Below are 21,917 nucleotides of genomic sequence, written 5' to 3' on the forward strand. Positions count from 1 at the left end.
AGGTGTCACTGCCACCGTCTTACAGAGTCCCCAGAGGCACAGTTGTCGGGGGCCTTCTGAGGCCGCAGCTTGGAGCTTCAGACTCTCACGTCCAGTGACCCCGCCACCTCCTTCCTAGTCGCAGCCGCCATCCTGAGAGGGAGGCATCTCCTGCATTTGTGCGGAGCTTCTGCGCTGTCGCGCATGATGCTCACTCACCCTCCTCAGATGACGGGCAAAGAGGCGGCAGCAGCGGAGGTGACTTCCCCACGGTCCCTCAGTTCGAAGGAGCAAAACTCCATCTTAAACCCAAGTCTGGCCGACTCCTCCGTCCACACTGGCTCCACTGAGCCTCTCGCACGATTTGGAGCCAACTCTCTCTTTCAGCCCCGCCGTCCTCTGCCCCTCATTCCAACTGCCCTGCTTTCTGGCTGTTTCCAGAACACGCCTCACCTTGTCTTGCTGTCTTTATCTCTGCTGTCCTCTGCCTGGGACATAGCTCTCTCCACACCCCTCGTTTGCCTCTGGAAAGTTCATGCTCCACCGAGGCCCGAGTCAAGTGATGCCTCCTCCGTGAAGCTCACCCTGGCCTCCCAAATACTCCTCATCACGCAGCTCGACCCACCTCCCTGTATACCATAGACAGCCCTTTGCTCATAGAGCACGGTCTTGTCGCATAGCAAGCGGCGCATATTTGTTTACATTCCTGTCTTAAGGGGCCCGTGCCCCCCTTGCAAAGTCGATCGATCGCCGCGCCTTGCTGTCCTGTCACCTGACCTGTTGTAAGGACCTTCAGGATGGGGAACATTTCTGAAACATTCTTTGCAGCCCCTGGAGCTCTTAGCACTGGCTGTAGATGTGGGAAACAGTACAAAATGCTTTTAAAAGTCAGTTAAATCAAAATATTCTGATCCAAAGCCATTTGGTACCTGAATAAGTATACACACGATCATGTACCTTTAAAGTATTGCTTTGATTCTAATTGTGTATATAAAGTTTACAGCACTAAATTTTACATAATGACATCAAATGTAACACAAAAGGCAGGAATCCTTCTCGCCCACATGCTGTTGAAAAATAGTCAGTCAACTTGTTTTTCCAACAGTAGAATTGCCCAGTGTTATGGTCCATGAAATCAGAAATAACCATCATAATGAAAGTCATTATTTGCAATTTAGCGATCAGGGCAAACGCGACCATTGTTTAAGAAAACAAAACAAAACAGAAAGTTCTGCTTCGAAGCAGCGTTATTATTTACAATTTAACAAACAAGTTGAATTGACCCATTCGAAGAAACTGACCAGAATTCTCAGCAAAGGGGGTAGATGCTTAGGGGGAGGTAGAGAGAGGCGAGAGCTGGGGGACGAGCCACAGCCCCCCGCGGGCCGGGGCGACCCCGGACACCGGGTGACCAGGACCTTCCCTGGCACCTCGCAGCTTGACCCCATGAGCACTGACCTGGAAGGATATGGTTTTTCCAGATCTCATAGTTCATCCTAAATGATCCACAGCAAAGTGGTGTAAAGCGGGGGTCCCCAAGCCCCAGGCTGTGGACCGATACTGGTCCATGGCCTGTTAGGAAATGGACCTCACAGCAGGGGGTGCGCGGCGGGCAGGTGAGCGAAGCTGCATCTGTATCCGCAGCCGCTCCCCAGCGCCAGCATCGTCGGGCATTAGATTCTCACAGGAGCACCGGTCCCTGGTGCCAGAAAGATCGGGGACGGCTGGTGCCGAGGACCGGAAAGTCGGGTGCGTGGAGATGACCTTGCCTTCATTCCCCTGTCTACTTGACCGCGAGGCGTAAGGAGGCAGAGCCCCGGGCCCAGCCTCGCACTGCCTAGAACCTGGTACATTCCGAGTGCTCCCTAAACATTGGTGGAATGATGTGCTCTGCCCAAGCCATGCACTGGTCAATTAAACTTAATCCCAGGCAGTCTGAATTTTTTAAAAATCTTTAAAGTGTAAGTAGGTCCTATGAAGGGAGAAATTAGCTTCGAGTGGAAGTAAAACCACCTTAACCTTGACCCCTGCCTGCCCTGTGACCCTCTGCTCTCTCCGCTTCTCTGGGGCTGGTCCCCTGCAACCCTCTGGCCGCGCCATCCCGGTCAGCATTCGTCACCGTTCCCCTTCGTCCCTCTTCCTCCCGTGGAGATTCTCATTCTGTCATCCTGTGTAAACATCTGGGGAAGCCACCGCTGAGTTCACAACCCATCTGCAAGTCTCCACCCCAAACCCCTCCCAAGGTCAAGTCTCAGCTCTCCCCAGGCTCCAACCTCACTGTAAGTTAAAAATGTCCAAATTCGAACTCCTCCGGGCCCCCAGACTGGCTTCTCTCCTGACCTCTTTCCACGAAAGACCCAGCCCATCTCGGGCTCACGGGCTCAGCCTCCGGAGATGTTCGATAAGCCCTCAGCCCCGCCCCCGACAGCATCTCCATCCATCTCTGCTTTCACGCTCCCCCGTCGCCACCCTGGATCAGCCCTCGTTCCAAGATTTTTAAATCGCCTCCCACCCGCGCTTCCTGCCTCCACCCTTCCCTTCACAGCCGTCTCGCACATTCCAGAAGGCTGTGTTTCTCGATCGTATCATACGTCCTGCCGCCCCTCTGCACGCTGAACCACACGGCTCCCTCCCGGCCTCCACGGCAAAGCCCTCCTTCCCTCAAGTGCTCGTTCACGAATGTTCCCGCAGGCGTTAGTGATCGCCTACTCACCTCCTGATGGTGCCAGGCCCCATGCCGGGGCTGGGACGTGAAAATAAATACAGAGAACGCTGCCTGGGTGTGCCAAGCCACCAGACATCGCAGTGTGAGAAGTTTCTAGAAGCAGGTGTGCGCGAAACCGCCGCGGAAGCTCAGCAGCAGGACCCAGATGCTGGGGACCCCGATGGACTTCAGGCTGACCTGGGCCTCGAGGGTTACGCGTCAGCCTGGAAGGCCCTTCCAGCTGCAGGCTGCCCAGGAGCAGTACCAGGCCTCAGGTGGGGACAGATAGGACAGAACAGGGCCCTGGCCTTGGAGCAGCCTGCCACCTGCGAGGCCTGAGGGGTGGCCACCGGCAGTTCCAACACAGGACGCGGGCGGAGTCGGGCAGAGCACGGAGGCGGGGGAGGACAGCGGGACAGCAAGAGCGCAGTCCGGCGGTTAGAGATTCGAGGTGCATAAGAGGCAGAGTTCTAGTCTGCATGAGGGGCGAGTAGGCGAATGAGAGATGAGGCCACAAACACAGCCGAGGCCCAAAGCCAAGGTAAAGGATGGAGGCCGCGGACGGAGCCGCGCGGGCCTCGCCTGCCACTCACTGCGCCCAGGTCCACGCTCCCCTTCCTTCTGAGGCTCCCACCACCCATGGGCACATGTCCCTACATCCACGGCGTCTCTGAGCCCACCCTGACCTTTCTCTCGCCTGGCCCCCATGCTCCCCACGCCGCCAAGTCATCTTCCTCCTCCAGAAACCCCTTCGAGGCCCCCGTTCTGCGCAGGTCACTCGTCAGCCCTCCTGCCGGTGTTGGGCCGACCCGCGTCTGTGGCAGCTCTGAGTTACGCTGGCATCTCAGAAATCAGGTGCTCCCTCCCCAGCACAAGTCCTCAGTGACAGGAGAAGAGGCTGACCATCCAGGGTGGCCAAGGGCCAGGACACAGGCTCAGGAGCCAGGTCCATCTGGGGAATCCTGGCTCTGCCACCGAGCAGCTGTGGAGCTGTGTGAGTCTCCTAGGGCTGTCATCACAAACGGCCACAAACGGGGTGGCTTAAAGCAACAGGACTTTATTCTCTCAGTCCTGGAGGCCAGGAGTCTGAAATCAAGGCATCGGCAGGGCTGGCTCCTTCTGGGGGCTCCGAGGGACAGTCTGCCCCATGCCCTTTGCCCGGCTCCTGGTGGCTTCTTGAAATCCTCAGTGTTCTTTGCAGATACATCGCTCTAGTGTCCACCTCCATCCTTCCGTGGTCTCCATCCCTATGTCTCGGTGTCTTCCCCTTTTTCTGTCACTTGTAAGGACACATGCCATTGAATCGGGGGCCCATCCTCAATCCAGAGGGATCTTACCTTGAGATCCTAAACGTAATCACATCTGCAGAGACCCTGGCGTTCACAGGTTCTGGGGGTTAGGACTTGGGCATGTATGGTGGAGGGGGACACTATTCGACCCACCGCGGTGACCTGGGGCTGTCATCACTGGCTTCCTGTTAAATCGGCTCACGATGCCTGCTTTACAGGATTGCTATAAATATTAGAGCAAAGGACTCACTCAAGAGTCTGGCTCACGGGGGCAGGGGACAGAGGAGTGACTGCTAATGGGTACAGGGTTTCCTTTGCGGGTGAGGAAAATGTTCAAAAATTAGACAGTGGTGATGTTTGCACAACTTAGTGAACATATTAAAAACCATTGGGTCCCAGGCGTTAATGTGCGTGAGCCTAAAGGCTCGTGATTTCTCAATAAAGCTGTTACTTTAAAAAGGAGCCTGGCACAGGGTGGGCTCTTCATGAGTCATAGCTGCTATTATAATTATTGATGTATCAGTGATAACCATTCTTAAAATCTTTTCTGATAGCTTAACCTTTTGCCCCTTTGGCCATGCCTCTCAAACCTTGTCATGAATTACATTTGAAATGGGAACCATGGGTGAGATGTCGTATGTGATCCACGGGAGTCAGCCCGGCGCCTTGCACGTGGCGGGGGAGACTGGCTATTTGTTTGGATGGTACGTGAGTAGTTCACATGGAAATTACCGACTGGGAATAAGCCCCGAGGTGCTTATGTGTTCACCAGCATTGCCGCCGTCGCCATGTATCAAACCTGTGAGATGGCATCTCACCTGATACCCATGAGCTCCTCCAAAAAGGGACTGAAATTAAATTCATAGCAGCTGCATTTCTAAATTACGATTGGCAGCATGATATTGAGAGTAGAGTCTTTTTTTTTTTTTAAGGAAATTAAATTAGCAGTTGAACATGGAACTAGCCGGAATGATTCATGTATTCTAATCGGTACCTGATTACAGGTAATCAAAAGTCCACGTGTTCCTCTCCCGCTTTCCTGGGACCAGTAAGGAAAATCATAGTAAGAACAATAGCGTTAAGCTGCATCGTTGTCTGATGCGCCATCGCTTTGGAGATTAAAAACTGAATTTTAAGAAGAACAAAAGCTCGTCTAGAAGAAATATATGTCTCCTGAGTTTTCATTCCGAAAGCTAACAACATCAACTTAAAAAGTGAATAGTGTCCGCTTCATGTTCGTTGCAGGGAAACGGACAGGATCCCAGCATTAAAGCGAGGCCGCCAGTGTTCGAAGCAGCGGCTCCATTTCTCTGGCCACTTGCCTTGCGGCTTCTGTCTCCATCACACGGGTCCCTGTTTCGGGCCCCATGTCCCCCTCAAAGCAGTGCTGGAAGGAGGCAGGAGAGCAGAGGGGTGAAAGCACAAGCCTTGGACAGAGGCACAGAGCGGGTGCCAGCTTTGCCTCGTGCCACCTGCGTGCCCTTGATGGTGGGGACAATGACCAGAGCTGCAGCTATGTGGGGATCCATTGGATAATAAACGTAGCGGGCAGAGCCCAGAGCCTGGATCCTAGGCAGAACGCCCAAAGAGGTGGCCCTCATCACCCCTAGCCACCCTTTCTCTTCTTCCTCTGTCACCATGTCCGACTCACTGCCCCAGAACTTGGCCTCGCCCCTTCCCACGATGGCCGGTCCATCCTCTCCCCAGGGAAGGCACCCACAGTCTTCATCTTTCCCACACACTGTCCCAAACTGTCTTCTAACCTTTCTCCTCCTACTCTACCAACGGGGAAAGAACCCCACTTTCCAAGTCTGCCGGACTTACATTCCATACTCTGAGATACTTCCAACTCCAAGTTTACAACTAAGTATCTTTGACATTCAACTTAAATCACATTCGCTTATCTAGCTTGGGGCCAGTAAGGGCTGTGAGAACATCAAAATTTTACAACTCTGAAACCCCAGGTCCTTGAATTTTGTGTCTGCTGTGGTTTGCAGCAATCTCTAGAGCTAAATGATTAATTATAGCCAAGACGGTCCAATGCAATTATTTAATTATGCCGTATTGTAGGCTGCCAGTTATTCAGAGCTAAAGGAAAGACTTCACCCCGCTTTCTCAACATCTGGCCTTTGGATGACTTAAAAGATAAAAGGAGATATGAGAACATTTTTATGACTAAGTAACCATTTCTAGAAACTTTCCATCAAGTGGAACAACTTTTTCAGTAACTTGCTTCTCATGATTAGAACTTAGTGACATGTTTTACTGTAAGTGTCAGCTTGTTTAAATCCAATGCAAAATAGAAAATGTCGTACTACCAAATGAAATATTGGTGCCGTTTTCTTTTCAGGGCAGGAAAGCTGATTTTCTAGCAGATCTGTTTTCATGTTCATCTTCCGATTTCCTCTGGCCTATGTTTTTAAAGTTCTCTTTCTTGATTTAGGCTTTTTAAAATCGACTTTAATTTTTACAAAATCCCCTTTTAGCCATTCTAAACTAGAAATCTGTTTTATTTCATAAGAAACTTTTCAAAGAAAGAGACCCCCCCACACACACAGAGCGGATGACCAAAATCACGTCTGTATGACCTGCTTGGAGGTACACGGGGCCATTAGTTGGGGGTGTAGGGAGGCAGAGAACACAAGAGAAGAGCTATAGATCATAATTTTTAATCAATCTGTGGGGTTTGAAAATAGCCGGACCATATTGGCCCCCCATCTCTCGACACTTAAGTGTTATGTGTGTTGGTAACACCTGGCTCGGCTCTCCCGTGGATTCTGATGGTCCCATGTCTCTTGGTGTCATCCTCTCGGTTAGGATGTGTCCTGGGCATAACCTGTTTCCCACACTGCCTATAATGCTTCACGAAACAGGACTGATGGAGTAAACTGGGTGAATAACGATGAATTGATTGGCGTGTATGTATGCACCAGCTGCGTTCAAAAGAAATATTTAAGTACCTCGAACCACTTTCTTCCATACCATTTGACTATGGAAATACTGTCATTTTATTAAAACTTAAGAATAAGTAAATAGTCACTCACAAGTGGGCCATCAATAAGCAGAGGATGAGTGAGTGGCTGAAGTAAACGAGCAATAATGCATGACGCGGGAACACCTTCCAGGTTGCTCCTTTGGAAACGAGCTCAGCTTGTCTGAAAGACACTCGTGGAGCACCCAGCTTTTTAAACTGTTTAAGGGTTCGTGTGTACTCAGACCTATGGGTTGACGCAATATAAACTAAGTATTAAAATCAAAGCCCTAAACCTGGAGCGATGCACGTCAGCCACAGTCCCGAGTCTGCTGACCCTCTGCAAAATATTATGGGTATATGCGTATGTGAATTATTCTGAGGAGTGTATAAAAAGGTTCATAGCTCAAAGAAGTTTAAGAGTCACTGAATTAAAAGTATCTGTTTACCATTTCTCCAAAGAGGATATACAGATGGCCAATAAGCATGTGAAAAGATGCTCAACATCACTAAGCATCAGAGAAACACAAATTAAAACCACAGTGAGCTATCACCTCACACCTGTCAGATGGCTGTCATCGATAAATCAGCAAACAAGTGCTGGCGAGGATGTGGAGAAAAGGAAAATTTGTGCACTGTTGTTGGATTGTAAATTGGTGCAGCCATACGGAAAACAATTTGGAGGTTCCTCAAAGAATTAAAAATAGAACTACCTTATGACCCACTTCTGGGTATTTATCCACTTCTGGGTATTTATCCAAAGAAATCCAAAACACTAATTCAAAAAGATATCTGCACCCCTGTGTTCACTGTACCGTTACTGACAATAACCAAGATACAGAAGCAACCTAAGTCCCCATCGATAGATGAATAGATAAAGAAGATGTGGTACATAGATGCGTGGAATATGACTCAGCCGTAAAAAAGAATGAAAGGTCACCATCTGCAACAACAGGGATGGACTTGGAGGGCATTACGCTGTCTGAAATAAGTCAGTCAGCGAAAGACAAATGCTGTATGATCTCACTTATGTGTAGAATCTGAAGAACAGAATAAACAAACAAAGCAAACAGAAACAGACTCATAGATACAGAGAACAAACTGATGGTTGCCAGATGGGAGGGGAGTTGGGGGGCTGGGTAAAAAAAAGGTGAAAAGCTTGAGAAGTACAAATTGGCAGTTACAAAACAGTCAGAGGGATGTAAAGTACAGCATAGGGAATATAGTCAATAATATTGTAATAACTGTAGTGCCAGGTGGGTACTAGATGTATCAGGGGGATTACTTCATAAATTATACAAGTGTCTAACCATCATGCTGTACACCTGAAACTAATATTGAATGTCGACTGTAATTGAAAAATAAAATAAACCGTCTGTTTACAATCAGATGAGTTTACAAGGAAAAATGTAACCAACAGGTATAAATAAATATATAAATTTTGCATGAAATTTTATGCAACCAACAGATATAAATAAAATATGTATAAATTTTGTGTGAAGTTTTATGCATTTCTGTAGTGGAAAGATCGTGGTCACGTTGCTACATAATGGAAGCTGCCAGATGTGTGGGCAGCCTTGGAGTAGCCAGTTTCCTATTACTCAAATTGCCATTTCTCCAAAGAAAATCCTTTCTTCAACATCAGAAAGAGCCTTTTAAGTTAAGGTACTTTACTGTCCCACTTTGGAAAAGAGAGAAACAAAGACCATCAGACAGGCCGATGTTCCCTGTCACCGGAAGGAAGCTGCCATCGGTCACTTCCAGGGAGTGGGACCTGGCCTCAGCTCTGTCCTGCTCCAGAAGGTCAGACATACATTGAGGTCCACGGCCTAACACCACCTTCCGTCTCTGCGGGTTAGAATGTTTAGCAAATTTGTCCAAGTTTTAGAAGAATTTATACTTTCATTCCCAGATCTAAATGGGAGCTCAAGGGTTTGGTTTAGTTCTCATCATTCCCGGAAGTATATTTGTCTTATTAATGCTGAATTTAACATCAGGGAGCCACGGTTAGCCTGTGGCAGATGTGTTAATGTATAGCATAGGCCCTTCCTTAAATTGTCAGTCTTTGGAATAACATGACAGAAGCTTGATCCATGGATCTGCCCTCATCAATAACAAAGAGGGTTATTGCCATTTAAACACTGACTTCGGCCTCCACTAGGCTAAAAGTTTTAACTGGATGACACAGCAGCCCTGAGAAGTACGTGTGATTGTCCCATTTCCCAGATGAAGAAACCAAGGCTATAGAGGTCAAGGTCACACCGCTAGTAAGTGGCAGAGCTGGAACTTTATCTAGGCTGCCAGATTCCAAAGGCCACCTTCTCAACCTCAGGGCTGAGACGTCTCCCGAAGGTGCTCTGAACTCCTATGAAGAACGGGCCATCTTGAGCCAAGATGGACCCAGGGGATAGACCTCAGCCTTCAAGGAGGGCTTCTATGCTTTGTGCACTTATGTCGGGGCCTTTATGAGCACATCTCTCACCAAAAAAAAGCATAAGCTTACGCTCAACTTTATTTCAGAATCCTTTCAAATATCTGCGAAACATAGCTGATCAGGATAAATAATTCAAATGTAGGAATCTTGCTTTAAAAAAAAAAGATTTCCCTTCTGAATTGTGTGTGCTAATTCAGATATAGTTATTTTCTAAACATTTTTTCCCTCAACTCTTTTCCCTAGCAATGTATGAGAAGTAAAAATAATATATATAAAATCTATTTTTTACCAAAAAGTATTTGAATCAAAAAAAATAATTTCTTAGACTTGCTTTTCAAAAGATTTGCAAAATGAATCAATGGAAACATACGTCACGGACATGTCCTTTCCGATGAAAGCCGGAACACGCGAAGAAATTGATATTTCTCCTTTCCCTCTCACTCTGGTTAAGAACTGGGTCTCGGCCACAAACAAGAAGCTATCCTTAAAAGTTGTATATTTTTTCTTATTTCTTTTTTCAACAGGGGACTTATTACATTTGGAAACAAAACCTACGTTTTAGAACCGCTGAAAAATGTCACCAACAGATACAAACTCTTCCCAGCAGAGACCCTGATGGGCGTCTGGGGACCATGCGGGTCACGGGCCAGCACTTCTGGCCTCGCTGTGGACGGCAGCCTCCCGTCACCCTCCCGGACACGAGAGACCAGGGTAAGAGAGAAACCCAGTGTCGTGTTTCTGGGGACCGGGGGATGCGGCTAGGGACACCCGGCGTTAGGACATCTGGGGAAATTTTTCCATCTGGTCGTTGTGTCTGGGGATGAGGTCACCCAGTTTATCTGGGGGTGACTGTCATGCGGGCAGAGTGTAATCAAACAGTGACACCACCATCCCTGAATCGCAAATGTCAGCCCCAGACATGTTAACCCGTGCTGGGTGCACTGGAGCTCAGAGGTCGATGAAGTCGCCACTGATGACATCGTCGGTGAGCACCTGCTGTGGGCCTGGACCCAGGGTCGCGCCCACCACGATCAACTGCACGAGAATGGCCCACGACCGCTCGCGGGCAGCTTCCGGGGACGGAGCAGAAGGACCGTGCGAGGCTTCACGGGGCAGGTCCGCTTCGCAGTGGGGTCCGCGTTACGATCCGCAGAGCGCTCCCCGTCTCTGCCCACGTGCCTGTGCACAGGTGAACCGAGTCTGCCCATGCGGTGGGACCCGGGAGTCCTGCCACGGTGTGCCTGCCCTCTAACCTCCCGGGACAGCCCGTGTTTCCTGCCCATCAGCCGCCGGGGCCGGCCCTTTCCGCGGCCCTGGGAGGAGCCTGGAACTGGGCTGCAGAGCCCTCCCCACCGGGCAGAGCCCTCTCACCGGGCAGAGGCCCTCCCACCGGCAGAGCCCTCCCACCGGGCAGAGGCCCCTCCACCGGGCAGAGCCCCCGCCCACCGGGCAGAGGCCCCTCCCACCGGGCAGACACCCCGCGATGCAACACCGTGACCCCCCACAATGCGTCCAGTACTGTGTGGGTTCAACAGGCCGCAGCAAAGAGCAGGGGTCCCGCTCCCCACGTTTGTCAGGAGGCCCGGAATTTAAATGAGCACAACCAGAGAGGAAATCACCAAGAACCTCCGGATTTTTCGCCTCTGGTTTTCTTGTTCCTCTGCTGATAGGAAATAGAGACGTCATAGATGTGACGTCACTTGTCCGTACACTTGACAAAGCAGGAACATGTTCTTCAAGGTTGCACCGAACTCATTTCCTGACGTAAATGCTGCCTAATGCTCAGCGTTTCATAAATACTCATTGCTCATTCTTAATCATTTTTCTAAATTCAAATCGTAACCGTTGTCCTAAACGATTTCTGTACATTCTTAAAATTTCCTTCATACCTGTGGGTAGCAAGTGCTCCCCTCACCTGCGCTTAACTAAATGGTTCCTGGAGTTTTTGTTTTAATTTTCCATCCTTTCTCTCCGTCCTGGCGTTGGGCTCACGTCTTCCTAACTCCCTCTGTTTGTTAATATGCTCCCCAGATCTTCCGTGGCAGGTGCTCAGAACCTCTTTGCTTCCCCATCACACAGGAGGAGATGATCACCCCGTCAGGGACTGTGGCTCACCTTGACACTGACACTCAGTGGGGGAGGCTGTATCTGAATCTCAGGGCTTGACGAATCCCCCCACGACACATCCCCAGAGGCTCAAGAGAGTTTCCTCCCGCTTTCCTCCCCTTCACGTCTTAGAGTGACAAATGTAAGACTTGGGGTCACGAAGACCAGCCTCCCTGGTACCAGGACATGTTTATTTTACTCTTCGAACCCTCTGGCCTTTGATCCCAGACCTGGGATAAGATGCGACGAAGCCGTCACTTTCGCAGTCATAAACGAGTACAACGTTTGCGTGTTGTTTCCGAGGTGTTTCAAGTCCCTCGTTGACTCCGTGTCATCCACGTCACGAGATTTATAACCTGACAGTTTAAATAACACTCAGATGTGTTTGGCATTTCATGTAGCAGCGTGCGCTTGGGCCATACTTGCCAGCCATGTTTTAATTCTTTAAAGCCTACAGCTCTCTAGAACTGTGATGGGCACGGTAATTTCGTCATTTTGATTTGTAGAGAAATGCGGAAAGCCTGAATAAAAATGTCGTTCCGTTAGCAACGCATGCCAAAGTGGAAATGAACCTTTAAATTGAAAAGAGAAGGCATTCGGGCAGCTCGACTCCTTTCTCGATATTTCTCTCCGAAAATAGTTGTAATTGTTTTTATGGAAGGGAAAACCGTCCTTGACTTAGAGAGCAATTATATCGTGGAAACAATACGAAACATAATTTTCAAATAAGTAGAATGTGTGGGAACTGGCATTATGTCGTGGACAGTTTGGGGAAGCACCTGCGGTCGGGATGAGTCAGGTTCTATGCCACTTACCTGCCTCGCCTTAATGGCCTCTATTCCATCCCCAGAAATCAACGTGACTGCAGCTCGCTCATTCTGTTTACGCAATGCAGCAACTGAATTTGCTTTTCCCCGGCATTTTCCTGCCGCTACTAAATGTGAACTGTCTTGCAAAAATTGTTTTGCAGGCTGAGATTTTTCTGCAGATATTTGCATTCCTCCTCACGGAGCTGCGGGAATAAATCTGCACGCAGGGTATGCGCTGGCCATGATCTAAGCTGGAGCTATCGTTTGTCATTTTTACAAGGCTTTCCGTTAGATTTTAGCGGGACCCCAAGCTGCTCCTGGAAGGGCGCCCGCAGGCAGCTCCATGGCCAGGTCTCCCCTCTGCAGGCTTCTGAGTCCAGCCTAGAGTGCTCTCCCCACTCAGCTGTCCCACCCCGCGCCCCTTCCCTTTCCATCGGCCACGCACGCAGGAACGCAAACCAATTCCACAGCGCCCTGCGCCGGCTGTAAGTCTGCTGCTGGGGCAAATCACTAACGTCCCAAAGGGAAATGTAAATTATTTTTTAACTATCCTTTCTTTAGGGATTATCTGGGCTGTGTTTCCCCTCTGTCGGTAGGGATAATGATGAGTCTAACATAAAAAGTCGATGCCTCAGTCTAGAAAGCAATGTTCGCTTCGGCTGCTGAGGACAAAGGGGACAGGGCGTCAGGGTGACACGGGCGTGTCTCCTCGCTGCAGCCATTCTGAAATGGCCCTGTGCTGTTGCTTCTGAGTTTCTAGGACCCGTGAGTTTCTACTACCATAATAATGGCGGTAGAAATGGCAGTAATAATAATAATAATAATAATAATAATAAGTATTATATGTAGAGCCTAAGAATAGTGGGATATTAGGAACTGGCCAGAAGCATTTGAAAACTCATTAATTACAGCAGGCACATTGCCTTCCCCTCTAACCTAGCTACCCTCACCTCCGGACCTCCTCGAGGAGACCACGCCACGCTCTTCTGCTGCCGTGGTCCTTCTCACAGCGAGGCGCTGGGGACAGCCGGCGGCACTGTTGCTTCCTTGGCCCTCGGCTCAGCATCTCAGTGTGAGCTGGGCTCCAAAACCTGCAGCTGTGGATTCCTACTGAGTCTTGAATCGATTAAAACTCGGGATTAATAAGTAACAGATCTCACTTGTGCCATTGGTCTTTTGGACTTCATTTCGGTACTTCCCTATTAATATTCAGTTCATCGGATTCAGCCGGTGCTTCCAGCTTATTGACTCTTCTGCTGGTTAGTTCTGCTGCCGCCCGTGCTTTGGCCTGGCCCCAGAGGCTCTATCCCACACCGATAGGACCAGTGTGCTTCGTCCCCACACAAGTCATTGGGAAGGACGGCGGCGGTGACCCTTCACAGCGGAAAGCAGGGCTCAGCTTATAAATATTCATGAAGTGGCCTCAGAGTCAAGGTGTGGCGCCTTGCTTGAGCCAATGATGATCTTTCCTTATTGGGAGGGAGATAAACCAGACTCGCGATTTGTTTAACTAGCTCAGTGGGCCACCTGTGAGAACACTGCCTTGGTTTCATCGGTCGTGTCCGTCTGCTGTTCGGTTGTACCAGACCCAGCTGGAATCAGTTTGCCTGTCTCCACATCACTGCCCCAAACCGTCACCTGCTCTCACCTGCATTCTCGGCTTCCTCCGTTGTCTCTAATCCATTCTCTTCTCAGCTGCCGGAGTGATGCTTTCAAAATCTCACATTCAAGAGCCCCCACTGCTCTTAGACCGTAGATGACCTTTCGCCCGCTTGCCAGGGCCCCGGGTCCCGCGCACGCCTCGGCCTCGCGTGCCCCATCTTCTCTCGCTCACCAGACTGTAGCCGTCGCGCCTGCCACTACGGCCCTCCACGTTCTCGCCAACCTCGGGACTTCTGCCGTTACTGTTCCAGCTCCCCGAAACACCGTTCCCGCCACACATACACACATACCTTCTCTTCGTCCTCACGTCTCAGCCAGCTCGGTCCCTCCCCCCGCCCCCGCCGCTCTATCCAAGCTGCACAGCCCCGTTCATTTCCTGCGTTGCGCTTTTCCCCGACGACGCTTGATGTCTGCTCATTCTTTATCGTCACCCCTTCTCCCACGCATCTCTCAGAAGGGGGGCTTCCTGAGGGTGGCGCTCGGATTTCTTCCCCATACACATAGTCTGGCCCATATGAAGAGAGAGTTCCAATGAGAATCCATTGTCACCCTGATGCCAACACTTTTATAACTTCAGTTGGTCACGTTACCGCCCAGTGCCAGAGGTCTCATTGCAACAATGTTTGGGGGACGTTCTATCTCTGGGAACTTGGCTGTGATGACTTCGAGAGGCCCGGGAACCGATTCCCTCTTGGGAAAGACTCAAGGGTGCCTCACTCTGCACCTTGCAGCAGAGACTGCTGGGCCTTCCGCAGAGGCTTATGTTCCTACCCGTTTGCGGAAGGGCTTTTGTTTAGAACCCCCAAAAATGAACATTTAATCAAGCCGCCAGTTCCGAATGTTGCTCTGCACATCAAAACTTTTCAATATGATTCTTTTTGAATTGGACAGCCCAAATAGGTCGCGATCATGTGGAGGCGATTTAAGCCTCGGTGTGTGCAGCTGATGGGAAAATCTAACCCTGACTTTGTTACATACAGAATTTCACCCCTCTCTCATGTGGCTCTCTATGATGATGTGGTTAGCTTCTCTCTGAGCTTGCAATTCTCTGAATTCGTGAGAAAATTTGGGCTTCTCTGAAAACTGCAGAGACAGGAAAATGGTGCTCACGTGTTTGTTTTCATTATCTGGAATTGTGTGTTTTCTGAACGATGATCAAGGCCACTTGGAAATAGTCCCTGGCTGTTGATTTTTGCCGCTTCGCAGTCTCGAAGGTGTAAACGTCTGAACAACCAGGGCCCTTTCCTTGAGTTTTTCGATGGGAGATGAATTTATTTTTTCATTTACAGAGCCGTATTTTCTTCCGTATAATTAGCTGAATCTGTTAATGGTTGATCAGGGGCTTGGGGGGCGGATAGAAATTTCTGCTTCTTTCACACCTCAGTAAGGAAAAGGGGCCAGGTCCTCACACCTTGAGAAGGTGTCTCATTTTGTGTACCCCAGTGGATACCCCTAGGGCTAATCTTTTTTCCTTTATTAGTACGTAGTTATCACCATAAAACACACCTACGACCGACAATTACAAAGCTTGACATTTTTTCCTCGTAACGTTCTAAAAGTATGAGAAATTATATCTTTCGCGGTGCTTTATTTTTTTCTTCCTGCATGAGGCTTCCAGATTTCTTTGGGGTTACCTAAATTCATGAATCAGCACGGCTGGGCAGTGAGGGAGAACGCCGCTATGATAAAAACATTTTTCTTGTAAAAATCTGTTTGGAAGATTCCGGACTGATGGGATTTGTTTTATAAAAGATGTTTCCCTCAGGATTATGTGACGAGAAAGCTGATTCCAAGCATGCCTTGGTCGTTTCTGTTCTTGTCCGAAAGCGTGGTTAGAACATACAAGTTTTGAACGTTAAGCAGTGTGTGTGATAAGTTCACTCGTAAACCAGCAGCATCAGCCTTAAGGACCATGACCAGCTCAACCTCCATTTCCTCCAACTGCATTTTATTGCAGAAACAGAAGGCTTTGTTTTTTTGTTTTTGAATGTTTGCTTTTTGAGACCACCCTCCATGAATTGCTCCTTTTTTCCTTAAAAAAAAAAAAAGGCCTTTGGGATTCTCTCAGTAATTCATGGAAGAGTGCAAATGTTTGTCGAGGAAACTTGATTAAAACGTAACCCCCTTCCGAGGCCGCCTTTATGTGAGAGGCAGTTCATGCTTTTAGAGTCTGGGTCTGCTCCATCCCCCAGCCCTTGAGACACGGTTTCCACACGCTTCTCAAGTCTTTCGCTCTTACCAAATCCCTTTTCTCCAGTGGCGTATTTTTGTCTTTTCTTTTTCTTGACGCTGTTTCTTTCCGTTCTCTGTCGTTGTTGTTGATCTTTTCTCGTTTTTCTCCTGGCACCTTTCTCACATGGCTGTTGTTCCCTGTTTACTGGCCTGGCTGTTCCCTGCCCTCCAGACCACGCGTCTTCCATTGCTCCCAACTAGATTTTTAAACCATCAGCCGTTAGAAATAAGCTCGCTGGCGGCGTTTCCCCCAGAAGGATTATGGGGTACCTGCTCAAATTAGAGTTTCCTCCACTTTTCTCAAATCACAAAACTGGACCGGAGAAGGCAGAGGGAACATGGGACACTGACTGCCAACATTTTCTGTAGTGATCTTCAGATGTGCTACATACGGCCCAAAATGAACGTCCACTGACTGGCTCCTCCTCCAGAGAGAGCTCGGGTTTGCCCGTTGAGGCGCGTGTTTCTGCTCCAGCTCATTCTGACCCTACAGTCAGCGGTCCAGTGAGGGGGTTCCAGTCCTTCACAGGGATCTCCCGAATGGAAATGCAAACTGGTCACTTGTGGGGAGAAGGTTCTACGGGGTCACTGAGGTTGGAAGTGAGCTGGGAGGTGAAAGGGACTGTGGGGCCGGCGATGGTGAAGCTAGAGCTGCCCTGGGCTAGAGAGCTTGGGTCCCGAGACGGTGACAGTGTCCTGGGAGGCCCAGGAAGCATACAGGGGAATTAAATCCGTGTTTCTTTTTGATAGCATAAGAGAGAGACCCTCAAGATGACTAAGTACGTAGAGCTGGTTATCGTGGCAGACAACCGAGAGGTAAGAGCTTTTCGAAGTTTCTCGATACATTTGGTTATAAAAAAATAAAGACAGAAAAAGAAAATGTTTAGCAAGTTATTACTTGCTTTACCTCATTTTCGATGAGCCCTTAAAAGCATCGTAAACAACCCATGAGAAAAGTGAGTTTCCGGTATCATAAAGTATAAGATATTAAAAATGTATCTGGTATTACGGAATCATGGGCAAGGACTGCAGAAAACAACAGAACAGCTCTGTAGCTATGTTCTCCCCGCAGCGAGAATTTCTGGGGCGGGAGGCGGGGGCAACAGCAGATTGATTTAGAATGCCTTCTAAAACGTCTTTGGAAAATGTTTAGTTCAAAAAATGTCGGATATGTCCTCAACCAAATTGAGTGAATGAGTGAAAGCTGTGGAGACACAGCAGGAAAACTCTGCCTGCTGAAGCAGGGCTCGATGTTATACTAAGTTTTTTCTTTTAATTAATTTTTAGTTAGCAGTTTTGAGATTATCTCCTCCGTACTCATTTCTTGCCTCTTCTACATATTACGAATTAGGTGCCATTTCCTCACAGACTCAACACATGGGAAAGAAACGGGCTTGACAGTGTCTCAGAAAACTGTCCCCATGTGGAAGGTCAGATCAGAGGGGAGAACAGGGAACTCGTCAACTTCTTATCCATCCTCCGCTGTGCTGTTTGACTTGTTGCCCCGAGCATCTATGACTTCTACTCTTTAATTTTTTAAAACAAATATAAAGGAAATTTCTGAGGAAGTTAAAATCGAGTTGATGATATGAAAAATGGCTTTGGACCGCCTTCTAGTTGTCTGTTTTCTCCTTGCCAAAACATGTCACTGCCTCCATTATTTATGGGGCTGGAAAAATCGCAGAAGTTACTGTCTTATGAGCACGTGGCTTGGGCGAATTTCAGGGAGCTTCAGAAAGTCCCCGGATGAGGAAATTACCGGGCAGGATGGGAGCTCATTTCACTGTAAACCAGGGAGGGTCCCAGGTGGTTTGCAAAGCCCAAGACCACACTTCTGGGAGCTGGGAAGATGAGATCTGATTGCTATTCTCACTGTTATTCATGCTGACATTTAAAATTATTAAGTTTCAGAGGCAAGGAAAAGATCTGGAAAAAGTTAAGCAGCGATTAATAGAGATCGCCAATCACGTTGACAAGGTAAGTTCTTTCTCAGGTAATGAAATCACTCAGATCACGTAAATGCCCAAAGGTGAGGTGGGGCGGGGGAGGCACACCTCGCCGGACGGAGCACAGAGACCGGGCTCTGCCTCTGGTCCTGGGCTGGGACGCGGATGTTCCCAGCTCTGAATTCCCAGGGCCTGGAGCAGCCGCGGGAAGTGCCCACCCACGCTGGCCGGCCCACGGCGGCCGTGGGAAACGTCTCCCCCGGACTGTCCGCCGGCCAGGCAGAGTCCCAGTCAGAGGGCTTTTGGACTCCCAGTTACATCCAGAACGCTGACACGCCGCACCCGACCCTTTGAGGACTCTCAAGCAGGCCTCTTCCCAGGTCTCCCTGGGCTGGGCCCACTGCCCCCTGCAAAGCCATCAGCCCGGTCCCGTGCCAGCCCTGCCCTGAGGGCCAGCTCTCACTTATAAGGGACACACGGGCTCCACAGTTCCGGGACATTGAAGTTGACTTCTGGCGCAATCGGCTGGTGGGAAATCCCTCACCAGGAACCGGGAGGTGACAAAGGTGACGTCAGAGCTGGAAGAGACCCTGGGGGTCTGGTCCAACTCCAGGGCTATTTGTTCAACAACATTCTTTACACTACCTGTTTGTAAGGAGACGGCGAAACCGTCTACACTGCCTTCCCTTTACAAACACACCCTGCAGCAGGGAGAGCAGCGGGCTGTTTGGCGCTGATATTCTCAGCCCGGACATCAGGATCCCCCCAGGTGGCCCTCACCTGCAGCGTGGCTGGCCATAGCGCCCTAATGCAGCCACGGCCTCATTCTCAGCAGTCGCCTGTCTCCTGCCCGTGAAGACGGGTGAGAGGAAAGAGAGCCCAGCTCACCGCTGAGCCCTTCGCAGCCAGGACCCTCTGAAAAGCTCACATTTCACGCACAGCGGTCTGAGGACGCCCCGTCGTGGCTGTGTTTCCAAATAATCCTACTACACGCGAATCGCGTTTTCAAAGTTTTCCCAAAAAAAAAGGAAGGCAAAGAACCTTCCAGAAATTCAACTCTATTCTACGAGGCCTGTGGGCAGCACCAAGCACTGTGCACTGAGAATTCAGAACGCATCAGACGTAGTCTTGTTAGACCTGAGAAATAAGAAACCACGAACGATATTAAACCAAGGCTGGTAGCTGCTGAAATCCATTTTAAAGCGATGTGCTTGGTTCTCCGTGTTTGTATTTCTTTACATTTTATTCTATATTATGTCTTGCTTCAGTCTGCAAACCCGAAACTGAGCAACTGGGAGTTGGTTAATAACTTGCACTGGTAGATGAGCACTGCCCCTCAGCAGAGCTATGACGGGCTCGACAGAGTATGCCGGACTGGAGGTTCTTGTGCTTCTGGTGGAGAGAGAGCCAAATCGCTGAGCCCATGTTCCATCTGCCCACAGCCGACCCGGAGATCCAGGCGCCTTCGGATGCTCTGTGCGTCCACATCTACTAACAGATGAGCCCCGGGTCCTCACTCGACAGGTTGCAAAATTTCAGTTTTGCAATACTCTACAAGTATATCGGTCAAGAAAAAAAAAAAAAAACCGACAACTTCCTCATTTGCAAAAATCTTGGCTCTTCTTGGCCGTTCTAAATTAATAATGGTTTAGCTGGCTGCACTGGCTTGAAGGAAATAGAGAGAAAGACATCCCAGACCGGAAGACTGAGAAGTGATTTAGTGTGACAAAGGTGACATTCTCAAACGTTCATGAAATGCTCCCTGTAAGTAACACAGAAAGCACCCCTGATCCTTATGCCTGTGGGCGAACCCTTCGCACAGGCACTACAAAATCCCCCCAGGTCCTAATGAAACTGCAGGGTGCGAGCAGCGGGGTCTGCCGCGAACCGTGTGGTAGCTGGGGCTTTGCCTCTTCAACCTTTCACCTCCCGTCTTCCTACTTCTTACTCATTAAGAAGGTAGCACCAGCTGCAAGTTCTTTCGGGCCGAACCTCTGTGACCTACTTCTGATAGGACTCATCTTCCATGCATTTCATGTCTTCGGGTCTTTTCCCGCTCGCGTGAGCCTTCCCTCCTCTCGCAAGTGAGTTGCCTGAAGGATGCAAGTTCTTGTGTCAGACCCCAGGAGACTGCCCTTTGGTTCGACCCATTTTTTTTTTCCAGATCCAAATCTCCCAGAAAGCTTTTCTTGAGCCCTCGAGCACAGCATCCTCTGAACTTCCGGTTGGTCCACTACTGGAGTTCACGCTACTGGAGTTCATCGTAGTAATGGCTAAGGGTTCCACGCCTTGATCTTCCTGCTGACCTCTGAGCATTTGGGAGCCAAGTGCAAGGGCGTCTTAATCCTCACTGTTTGTGCCAGTGCCAAGCCGAGCACACAGCGAGAGCCAAGCAAACATTTGTTGCTGCTGAATTAATGGGTGAATCAATTCAGCTGGTCTCGGACCATGTCCACACACATTCTGGGGTCATAGGTCAGCCAGGCAGCTGCCAAGCTCCAGTTGAGCTTCTCTCTGGGGCTGGGGTCACAGGGGGTCATCTGGGAAGAGAGTCTGAGCTCTTGAGCGGCTACGTTAGTGGTTTAAATTGTTGGCACCAGGACCAGCCTGCCGGCGTTCCGACCCCAGCCACGCTAGGCATGTCTCGAGTGGTTACCTAGTCCCACCATGTCTCAACATCCTTGACTATAAAATGGGACTAATAATAGTGCTTAACTCACAGAGTTTTCGTGGGCACCGAGAGGGCTTTGGCATGGAAAGCACTTAGCCCTGTGCCTAGGACATAGTCAGTGCTCATTAAGGGTTAGCTGTGGATTTCGTTAATGGGAAGAACCACCAGGAAGCCGTCAGCAGCCCTGGGAAGGACATTCGCAGCCGGCAGGAGAGGGGTCGTGTGTGACGGCGTAATCCGAGTTCAGCACGTGTGACAGTTCATCAGCCGCACGGACCTGGGAGCAGGGGGACTGGATGCCGTGTACATCCGTGTACGAAGCCTGTGCGAAGGATGTGATTCCAGAGGGCTAATTGACATCGTCATTATGGAAAGCCCCATGATTCATAAGCACCAGGTTGGCTCTGAGAATCGACGACAGTTCGTCCTTCATCGACCTCACTACTTCTGTCCAACACTGGTCGAGGCAAACGATGTCCCCTTTGCAGATGACAGTCCTGAAGCCCGCACAAGTTGTCTGACCCTGAAGGTCACTTAGCAAGCCGATGTGCATATCGGCACTCGGTCTCTGCGACTCTGCCTTCCAATCACTGTTACCTCTGTAGATAACACAGCTGGCTGTTGAATCTCTCCATCAGAGGACAGCAGCCAGACGTATGTGTTCAGAGGTCCAGAGGGGTCCGGAAACTCCATTTTGCCTCTTCGGCTGGGAGCTTCCAAGTGGATACTACAGGCCAAGTGCTTCTTGAGTAAAAAGAAGCTGTTGGGCAGCATTTATATCATATAATTATCTCATTAACTTATTAATATAATGCCCGTAATTGTTATCCGCTTGGACCAAGTCGTAATGCTGCCATCAGTTTCTATTCTGTGATGCAGTTTGTGTCTCAGTCATATTCTTCTGCTAACTTATTACTCAGCAGACTATGGAGAGACGAGCAAGCGGGAGGATGAGCCTGCCTTCCGGGTCTCAGAATCCAGGGTGAGATGCTCAGCCCTGCGGAGTTTACTGCACTTAGCTCGCCACGTTCGAACGGGGCTTAGCTCTCCAATGGAGGGCTCCTGTGATTTTCACGACCCCTTGGCCCAGATGCTTCCAGCCATGAGGAACACG

The 21,917-nt window shown here is 49.5% G+C and overlaps 1 protein-coding gene across 1 annotated transcript in view; it reads left to right on the forward strand.

Moving 5' to 3' along the window:
* The window catches only part of LOC120581264 (disintegrin and metalloproteinase domain-containing protein 12-like), a 270,870-nt gene that overhangs the window by 204,468 nt on the left and 44,485 nt on the right, over positions 1-21,917 (forward strand). Inside the window, exons 6-8 of the mRNA XM_039836010.1 lie at positions 9,902-10,088; positions 16,937-17,002; positions 18,092-18,163. Coding sequence (XP_039691944.1) covers positions 9,902-10,088; positions 16,937-17,002; positions 18,092-18,163 — 325 coding nt within the window. The remainder of the gene's footprint in view (positions 1-9,901; positions 10,089-16,936; positions 17,003-18,091; positions 18,164-21,917) is intronic.

Source organism: Pteropus medius, unplaced genomic scaffold (assembly GCF_902729225.1).
Source record: "Pteropus medius unplaced genomic scaffold, Ma_sr-lr_union100, whole genome shotgun sequence".
Taxonomy (NCBI): Eukaryota; Metazoa; Chordata; class Mammalia; order Chiroptera; family Pteropodidae; genus Pteropus; species Pteropus medius.